At 41.8% G+C, this 10,776-nt stretch overlaps 1 protein-coding gene across 1 annotated transcript in view; it reads right to left on the bottom strand.

Moving 5' to 3' along the window:
• TOP1 (DNA topoisomerase I) overlaps window positions 1-8,771 on the bottom strand; it is a 71,812-nt gene extending 63,041 nt beyond the window's left edge. The window contains exons 1-2 of the mRNA XM_083446863.1: window positions 8,590-8,771; window positions 7,576-7,600 (exon numbers count right to left, since the gene is read on the bottom strand). Coding sequence (XP_083302989.1) covers window positions 7,576-7,600; window positions 8,590-8,622 — 58 coding nt within the window. The 5' untranslated portion in view covers window positions 8,623-8,771. The remainder of the gene's footprint in view (window positions 1-7,575; window positions 7,601-8,589) is intronic.
• Window positions 8,772-10,776: the final 2,005 nt, after the last annotated feature.

The following is a 10,776-nucleotide window of genomic DNA, read 5'->3' on the forward strand; positions in this document are numbered from 1 at the left end:
GCAGATTTAAAGTCTGTTAAGACAACAATCAGTTTCAGCCAAATTTGTAAAAAGAAAGAAAAAGACCTGTGCTGATCTTCATAAGACTTTCTTTTCAAAATACAAAATAGCTCTTCTCTTAGGAGCTTATGCTCTCATTAAAAAACAACTAAGAAGAGAGTGATGCAGGTGCCAACAACACTGTAATTCACACGGTCTGGTTTGCATAATTATTCTGCAATGAAATTAATAGAACAGTTAACATGAATTACATGTCAAGTATATATTGTAATTTCCACACTTCATGCTGACAGTGCAACTAGGAAAATGAACAAAATCCAGTGGGCTACCCCCCAAAAATGCCTGAAGGTACAAATGTACTCTTTGCTCTTATGCAAATACTTGAATTTGTATGTAGCTTTGTTTGAGCTAAAGATGGCTCTTGAAAACTCTGTAAATTCTGATTTACTGTGTAGACTGCCATCTCCCTTGCGGGGTTTGGCCACTGAGATATTTATGTTCAGTTAGTTCCTCATTGACCCATTATAGTTGTGCATTTCTAAAAGTTTATCATTGAACAGTTGAAATTAACATATGTTCTGATCTCACAAATATGGATTAAGGGGGGGGGCAAACTGTTCTTATCACTAGCTGGCCGACTGCAGCTTACATCAAATCACGAGTCACTATGAAATGGCCTTGTATCACCTAAACACACTAGTCAGTAGCGGAAAGAAAGCTTGGAAGTAAGGGAAAGGGGAGATGAAATGTTACCTGTTAACAGCCATTATTTCCTTGAGCTGCTGCTTTGGCACCACTTTTGTTTATTTACTAAGCCCATCACATCTTTCTTTGCTGTGTGATCCCAGTCAATCAGGGATCATGTAATGAACATGACACTGCAGCATCAAATAGCCAATCAGATTTGGCTTCATGGCAACTTTATTGAGGGAAAACCAAGCCATGACCTTGCACTTTCTTTCTTTGGGGGGTGGGGAGAGAAGAGAGAGCACACTAACATTGCCAAGGCAACCAAACTAGAGCTGATGGTTTCACTGCCTGCTAGCGCTGAATGACTTGCATACTTACAATTCACTAGCTGGGGCAGGGTGCAGATGGCACCAAATCATCCCAATCAAGGTACTGCCCCAACTGGTTAACTATACATAACAGTAAACATCATCCTAAAACCATTTGCTCCATCCATCAGATGATCTCAGCCCACCTCAGTGAAAAATGCTACTTCCTCTCTACAAAGCAAAACAGAAAATACAGCAGAGAACCACTCACATGACTTTAAAAATACTTTCCCTTTTGATGATGAAGAGGCAAAAGTACTTGTGGACATACAGATGCACGACCCTGCATTATATAAACATTAAATACTACAAACTGTTATTCCTTTATAAGCCCTCTCAGTAAGCAGGCAGGCATACTAGTTTTAAGTGGAGCAGTAGGTCAAACTGAACCAAACAAAAACTTGAGCATGCTTTCAGCAGCCACTGACCAGGAAGAAGCACTACCCAGTTAGCCAGAAGCACAAGAAGGACTGTGCACCAACATTTTTTATAGATGGAACAATAGCAGAACAAGGGAGATGAACAAGGACTTGTCTCCAAAATTGTACTGCATCTGAAGCACCTTCAAAGTTCAGCAGACCTGCAAAGATGAGTGCCCGCACGCTGGGGGAGAAGAGGGAATAATACCATACTGGAACTGATTTGTGGATTCATACATTAATAAGCAATACATGAAGGCAACAAGATTCTGGAGGCGAGTGTTTATCGTCCTTCTGTACCATTCACAATGATTGTATTAATTTTGCTTATGCGTGGCTCCAATTTCTATTAGTGACCAAGTGTCAATGACTATGGTCAATGATATCAAAAGACACTAAGAGATCAAGTAATAGGACACATCTACAACAGCTACTCAACAAATGTGAGACTCTTGGAAGCAATCTGTACTCCCACAGCCCATCACAATTATTTACTGAGGATGAGGAGCACATTTCTGAGCCAACCTGAGTGTAATCAGTTCACTATAGAAATGGCATCGTTTGCAATACAGAACACAGAAGTTTTTATAAAACTGTTAGATAATACCACACAGTAGGAGCTACAACTACTGCAGTACAGTGGTACCTCAGGTTAAGTACTTAATTCGTTCCGGAGGTCCGTTCTTAACCTGAAACTGTTCTTAACCTGAAGACCACTTTAGCTAATGGGGCCTCCTGCTGCTGCCGCACCGCCAGAGCACGATTTCTGTTCTTATCTTGAAGCAAAGTTCTTAACTTGAAGCACTATTTCTGGGTTAGCGGAGTCTGTAACCTAAAGCGTATTTAACCCGAGGTACCACTGTAATACTATTGTAAACAAGTACATAATATCAAAACACAGATTTTCTTCAGTGTAAGGACATGAAAATCTGACACTCAGTTTCAAAACCAATGCTTGCAGCTGCATAAGCTGCTGTTTGACATGCAAGTTCTGTATGGTCTTGTTGAGTGCTATTAATGCTACATTTTGTAACTAATAGCACTATGGAAGAAATGGGAATGACTGAAGAATGGTTGGGTTCTCTTTAAACATGGTACACAAATATTTACTTCAGAAAATGAAGGAAATATGTGGACAGTATCTCATTGAACTGTACAAGATAATGAGAATGTATATACAATTCATAATCAGCTCAAGTAAATCATATCAAAGCTGCCCAACAACAGGAAATAATGCAAACTTTTATCTCATCTTTGGAAATCTTTTTCAACAGGGAACTCTGACCAGAGAAGTTGCAACACTAGCCAGAATTAATAATAAAAAACGCTAATTTGGGCTACTGCCAAGCATTCAGCCAATGAGCTCTACAACCAAAGATCTTCAAGATCTTCAATATTTTTACTCACTTAGACTGCAGATTAAGCTTATCCACAATTTAAATGTGAAGAACTGAGGCAAAGAACTTAAGCAGCTTGCCAAAGGTCACATGCTAATTCATCTGCAAAGACAGATAAAAGGAAACTAAGGAGACCACACCTAGAGAGAGGGGAAGATCAGAATTGCAAACCCTATTATTCTTGAGTTTATTTGGCTTACCATACCTGGAGTTCACAGATGATATTAGAAAGGAACAGGTTTCCCAATAATTGGCTGATACAGAAAAATAAAAACAAGCTGACATTTCCCAAAGTCATTTGTTTCCTGGCAACATTAAACAGAACACTTGCTACCAGAACCATAGTCCTTGGAGGTTGATTGACTAAACTAACCTATGTGATCTTTTAGAATTTAAGTTTCTCCTTTTTTTATTTAGCTATTGTTTACTACAAATCCCTAGTTCAAACAGCTTAAAACTTAATAAGCTATTTCATGCATCTAGTAGATTCTGCCATTTGTAAATGTTATTAGACTTTAATATTTAAAAGTCATTCTTCTACTTATTATGCCCTTTAGCATTTTGAGCAATAGAGTTGAACCAAAATTGTCATATAGAAACATTTTTGTGGTGTTACTGCAGATTCTATTAAGACTCAAAACTTATTTCTGAGGAAGCAAATGTACTTCAGTGAGAAGTTCCCATCTAACAAGCCAGAGGTTTGTAAAGTTGTCCTCAAGCCTACATAATATATTTCACTGCTATTCCACAGATATAGGCCTCTAATCTCTTTTACTACCAATATACATTCTCACATTGACCAAAACAAAAACTTACTCAATGATATATTTTACTGAAGATTTGTTATGCAAGCCTGCCAGGGAATGTTGAAAGCAAAATCATATTCTACATGCTACAAAAAGTTTATTGTAAGGCACCAGGGTTTTTGTTTCTTAGTAAATACCCACCATAGCTAAAAATCTTTACTTGTATAAAAAGAAAACAGCTATGTTTTGCATTGTCTAACATATACACTTTCTGGTAGTGGTGGGAGAACTAGCAAGTTGAAACAGATTTTAAGTCTTCAGTACAGACACATCATTCACACAATTTTCCTCTGCCAAACATACAAATTCATATTGAGCGCCTCAAACCCATAGAACTGTTGGAAAATATATCATACAAGTTCATTTCTTCATTAAACTAAGTTGCTTGCTTTCAGAAGCATGCAACGTGTTCATTTCTGTATCAGAGTAATATTACATGAGTTCAAACCTCCAAGCTATCAAGTATTGGGATAAAATACAGCTATAAGATGACTAACAGGTCTGCATGGGGGGGGGGGGGAGAGAAGCCTGATGTAAAAAAATAAAAGTGAATATTGTAACTGAAAACCTTTTTTAAAAAATAAAAAGAACATTTTCTTAAAAGCAGCATGGGATTGCTAGTTCTGGTTACACTTTATACTGCAATTTCTGGATGGTTTACCCTGGAAAATTATTTTCCATCATGGGCAAATTCAAAAATCTGCAAAAGCACATTGTTACAACCCTGAGCTGTACTATGCACCAGGCAGTTGGGTGAATGCCATCTGAATGCACCCTCTGAATGTCAAAGAGAAGAGTACATGTAAACTAACCTTAACTATGGCATGTAAATTTTCTATGTGGAAAGTGGTGGTGGTTGTTCTGATGAGAGCATATCAGCATGTACTACTACTGCTGCTGCATTCTGAAATAGTAAGCCATGGGATATACTTTACCTGAATGGTTAAACTGGCTCTTTGAATTGGCCCTATTCAATTGCTGCATGTAGTGCAGGAGAATTATTTTGAAAATTATGAACAGGAGACCCTTCTACACATGGTGCTTAAGAAATCATAGAAAAAATAAAAGTCACAAGTTTATAGAAAATAAAGTACCAAAATGAAGCACAAAGCAGATTTATTTTACAGAAGTACCTAAGCAGATGTTTACAAGGACAATCTGGTTAGGATAGGTATTGATACTTAAATGTCCATGGCAGGCCAAACTTATGCTTGACACCACTTTGTTTCCCAAACCACACTAATGCATGAATTTAGCTCTATTCACAGGAAACAATACTATGCATTAAACCACTAGTGTTCACTGAGTGTCCCCCATCAACTTCAGAATTTCTACTATTCTTTCCTTAGCTTTTGAGAGCCAGTGTGGTGTAGTGGTTAAGAGCGGTGGACTCGTAATCTGGTGAACTGGGTTCGCTTCCCCGCTCCTCCACATGCAGCTTCTGGGTGACCTTGGGCCAGTCACACTTATCTGAAGTGTCTCAGCCCCACTCACCTCACAGAGTGTTTGTTGTGGGGGAGGAAGGGAAAGGAGAATGTTAGCCGCTTTGAGACTCCTTAAAGGGAGTGAAAGGCGGGATATCAAATCCAAACTCTTCTTCTTCTTCTTCTAAAACTGTTCACACAGCTGTACATTACCCCAAACTGGCTGCATTCATCAAATACATATGGTCATTACATACTCAATAAACAGAGATATGTAGTTTTCATCAGTGCCTTTAAATAAATATGAATAGACAATAACAGTTCACTACTTTTCTGTTTAAACACTTTTTCACCTTTTTAGAACTGTGTGCTTGAAGCTACACGAATAGAAGATCTGGGAGACAAGAGGAACTAGCAAACTTTGTTAACTACAGTATAAAGAGATCTATTGAACTAAAGATGCTTTGTATGGGGTTAATTCTATGTCTTCTCCACTGCTTTACTTAGAATAAAAATGGATATTTAGGACTCTAACTTCAACATTCTGACTTAGAAGTCAGGAACACAATAGTGTAAGTAAAAAAAGGACATGAAGGCAAGTACAGTCTTAGTGGCGAGGTCAAAAAGGATGTGACTACTGACCCTGTTATTTCTTGAAGAATAAGCAAGAGCCTGTGGCTGATTGCAGTGAAATAACAACTAAAGAAAGACTGGAGTCAACAAAAGGGGAGAAAAGCCATCCTCCAAAGCCATCTTCATACTTTACCTAGTCAGTGATAAACATTGTTTGTAAAATAATAAATACCCAGGCTAGGAAAATGTTTCTAATTCCCAAGTATAAGACTGAAAATATTAGATACCACCACTATGTTAAGGCAGCATTTAAGTTTTAGGTGCCCAAGGTAACCAGACACTTGAGATCTGCTCAGTACACACTTCAAAAAGAAGTCAGAATAGGGCAAGAAGCCAAAAGATTCAACACAATTACAGGTATATTGTGATTCAAACCCCATCTTCAGCACGGTCTTAACACTGAACTGCTAAACCCTATAGAATACAACCACTGATATTTTTATTTTATGTATTTGTATTAGTCAATGGATGGCCATTACAGAGTGGTTAAAAATATTAGTGCTTATTTCTTAGCAGTTGGGGAGGTTCTGCACATTTTGTACATTTCTGAAAAATCTAAAGGTCTTAGCAGAAATATTTCAACATACAGGGAGAAATACCTGCATTACATCAACACATATTCTTAATCATAGATGACTTCATACTCCTTATACAGGAGCAGAAATTCAGAAGATAGAGAACCTGCTGTCAATCCAGTATGCAAACATGCTACGCAGAACACTGCAATGTTTCATGAAAGCAAGACAGCCAGTATAAAGCCCCCAGGAGTTAAAAGCCAAGGTGAAATCACCTTTCAAAAGGTGGGAGAAGCAATCTTGGCATTTTCTGACAGATATGTCATTCCAACTCTACATCCCCTTCCCCCAGAACCTATTTTCTCCTTTTAAAAGAAGAGGAAAGCTATGCAACAGTGACAAAGGCATCTATATCAGAATCATAATCCCCCCCACACAACAGATTTTTTTAATTAAAAAAACCTCTCAATATATCCATCATGTATAGCTTTTATAAACTGAACACAAACATACACCATGAGCTACCAAACTTTAGCAAAGTGATACCGAATACAATTCTAGAACTGCCTGTGCTGTTTTATTTTTGCTTGTTTTTAAAATGCAGAAATAAAATCCCTGTTCCTGCATCCAGATCTTAAAATATGCTGCATATTCAAATGGATGGAGAATCAGTTTAAGAGCAACATGTTGCAACCACCTTTCTACAGGGGAAGGTTTTGAAAGAAACAGAACTGGGGGAGGAGAAAAAGAGGACGAGGTGGGAATAAAAAGGCAGCGAGGAAACTAAACCAAGCTTTGAAAGAACAAAACAAAAGCAAGCAAACAAAAATGACGGTTTTCCCTTTTCGGGGAGAAGATTTGGAGCTAGGGTGGTGATTATATCGCATGTTTTCACTGCAGGAGGCTTCTCATGGGCAGCTCGAGGGAGGAGGAAAAGGAGAAAGAGACACACACAGGGAAGAGACAGAAAAAGAAAATGGCGCAGAGACTAAGTCCCGACCGTCGACAAGGCGACTTTCCAGGGGGGAATCGGAGCCCAAGAGGGCCTCCGAAAAACCAAACGAGACCGGATTTGGGGTCTCCACTGCCCTCACTACCAAGAAATGGGGTCGGATGGGCTGAGGGCCCTATGATTTCCGAGTATTAGGAAGCTCGATGGGAACAATGGGGCCGATGAGCGAGGAGACGGGACTTAGTCTCTGGGACGCCATGTCTGTCCTTTACCATCCTCAGCAATACAAGAGAAGGGGAAAGAGAGGGAGAAAGGAGAGAAAGCAGGGCAAATCCTACCCGCTCCCCAGTACAGAGGGACAAGGCACTCACCATTCGCTCGGAAATCTGGATCGATCTATTGGGGGGGAAAGGAAAGAGGAAAAAATACATATATATTTTTTACGAAAACAGGACCTGGGTATGGTTTTATCACACACGCGTTTTTGCCCTGTTCAAGGCAAAACACGAGCTGAGGAATCAACCCGGTGGCCCTTAAAAACTGATTCAGGGTTACCCCTTAGCAAAAGCGAGGGGGGCAAATAGAGATTCCCCCCCCCACTTTCCCCACCCCACCAAAGTTTTCCCATCCTATTTTAATTGCCTTCTTTTTCCTCGTGCGTGGCTCAGTATTCCCAGTAGGATTTTTCCTCAACCTTCCCGCACCGCCGCTCCCCCCCCCCATTTAAGGGCCCTAAGTGCCCTCTAAGCGCTAGGGGAGAAAACGAGAATGCGGAGGGGGCCCCACAAATTTCCCCTCCCCCAAACCCCCCTTCTTTCTGGAAGGAGTTGGGGAAGATGCGGGTTCAGAGAAATGACGAGGGGGGGGGTAGGAGATGATTGATTATAGACACAGTGTCTACAGGCAACTTGAAGGAAGCCCTGCGAGAGATTAAGGTGTGACTCTCCGCAGGCAAAAGGGGTCACCCCTCAAAGGGGTCTGATGGGATGCGACGGTTTGGGGGAACAGAGGGAGAGAGAATAAGGTGAAAGGCCTAACTACTATTAAAGGGCCGCAGCCAAATAATTCCGGTAGGAACTGAAAGCAATGAGGCTCTCTCCCTCAGAGAAAAGAAGCCCCCCCCCCAAAAAAAACCCTTTTTATTTAGCTCCCCTCCACTATTATTAAGAAGGGAAATACCTGCTTTTGAGGAAGCTGAGGCAGAAAACACCTTCCCGATATTTATGGGAAGGGGCTAAGTTATGAGGGTGAAGGGTTCTCTTTCCCCTACACCTGAAGGGGGGGTGGCGGGAATCCTAATTTTTCCCCTCCAAAGGAACTTTAGGCCTCGGTCTCCATCCACTTCCCCTCAAGTAATGTAAGAGTAGGAGCCCCCCGCCCCTTACCTGGGAGTCGTTGTGCAGCTGATCCCCACTCATGCCTGTAAAGCAGGGCGGGGGCGGGAAGGGGTAAGCCTCGCAGGAGAGCTTGGGGAGCAGGCAAAGTCTTGAGGCCGAAGGGAGAACGCAGCCCCCTCAAACAGCACAGTCAGTTGTGTAACAGACTAAGTCCTCGTTTCCCTTTACTGCGCAGGCGCCGCGACTTTTAAACCGAGGGGAGGGGCTTAGCGAACAGCGGGAGGAGGGAGGGCAAGTTCGGAGGAGAGAACGCCTTCGTTAACATGGCCCAACCCTTCCGCTGCCTCTCCTCCAATCAGCAGGCGCCATGGCTGGGATTTGCATGCTAGCCACGCCCACCACCTCTTGGTTGGACTCGCCTCCCCGCCCCGGCTACACTTTGTGCCTGATTTGGCCACGCCTCTTCCTTCTCCGCCGTTTACGAAAAATGCCGGTTGCTCCCCCCTCCCCCTCGCGCGTCTCTTCCTTCCTCCCATCTTCAAAACGCCGGGTTCTATTTACATATCCGGTCACGCCCCTTCCTCCGGCACCAATTAGGCGGCACGAGGCGGGCTCGCCTTATTAACATATACAGAGGCGAGTTCTCCCCGCTGCGAGAAAGGTACTTTTTCCGCAGCACGTTGTGCAAGACCCGTGGGCGCAGTGCGCCTGCGTGCCCTTTCAGCCTCCCCTTCCAATGTGGGGGGGTTCTATTAAAAACTCACCTCATCTAACCCTCACCCAGTTCTGGACACCTGTTAGCCGGTATGTAAGGTGGAGGAGCCCTACGTCGGAGCCGGATCGCTTCTCAGACGCCTCAATGCTGAATTATACCTGCAAAATATCTTTTGCAAAATTTCTACTCTCCTCTGTTGTGAACCACATTTTTTTTCCCCTTCCCCTTTTAGGCCGATTACTATGGTTTGTTTTATTATTGTTCCTGTTTTGATGATGTATTTTGTGTTCTTATCTTGTATTTTTATGCTGTCAACCGCTCTGATTTCTTGATATGAAGGGTGGTATTCAAATGTAATAATAATAATAATAATAATAATAATAATATGGCCATATCCCCACGTTTCTTTTAAAGCCCACTTAGAACAATTTAAAGCACTCTTATAACCACTTGGCTTCCCCAAGAGAATTCTGGGACCTGTGATTTGCTAAGGATGCTGAGAGTTGCCAAAAGTCCCCTATTTCCCTCACAAAGTGTTACAATTCCCAGAGAGGCTTAACAACCTCTTCCCAGAGAATTGTAGCTTTGTCAGGGGAATGCATGCTTAACAAACTATGGCTTCCAGGGTGCTTTGCGGGAAACCATTACTGCCAAAGAGGCCTGCTAGTGCTTCACTAGTTTTGTGCATGTGGCCTATACTTTAGAACAGGGTGCACAGACAGCTCAATTTGCCATAGGGGCTAACTGAAGAGATTGGGAAACTTTAGCTATGGTTTTTCTGACCAGCTCCTGCTCCAACTCTAACAATCCTAAACCATTTGAGCACATTAACAAGTCAATATGCAAGAGGTATGTATTGGAGAGAAAGTGCCGTACCAGTATAGAGATCAAATACCCTTTCCACAATTTTAAAAGCTTTTGAAAGCATAGAATCAGAAGATTCTGTGAAGTAGGATAGCTCTTTTAAAAAACACCATATTTGCCTAGCACAGCAAGATGACTGGCATTATCTGAGGGCACATATACACCATACATTCCAAGCATTATTATATCACCGACACTGATGCCAAAATCCAGCACCGCCTGAGCTCTGCGAGTGTGGCTTTCTCCCGATTGAAGTGCAGCGTGTTTGAGGACTGGGACATTCGCAGGGAAACAAAAATGTTTGTTTACAAAGCTATTGTACTGCCCACTTATAAATGCTCACTCCTTGAAAGATTCCATCCATGGTGTCTCCGAAAATTTTTACACATCACTTGGGAAGACAGGCAAACTATCCTGGTACTTAAACACTTGGCGCTTCAGTTGGGAGAAAGCTGCACTCACAGAGCTCAGGCGATGCTGGATTTCGGCATCAATGTCGGTCCTTGGGGAAAGATAACTGCCCAGGTAGAAGAAGTGATTGACATTTTCCAACATTACACCATTTAGTTGGATTTGTGATGCTGCAGAGGGGTTGTTTCGTGCTTGTTGGTGCAGCATTTTGGGTTTTTTTTGGCTATTGAGTGATAGGCCTAGCT

This window comes from Podarcis tiliguerta (genome assembly GCF_965153285.1).
Source record: "Podarcis tiliguerta genome assembly, chromosome: 6".
In the NCBI taxonomy this organism is placed as follows: domain Eukaryota; kingdom Metazoa; phylum Chordata; class Lepidosauria; order Squamata; family Lacertidae; genus Podarcis; species Podarcis tiliguerta.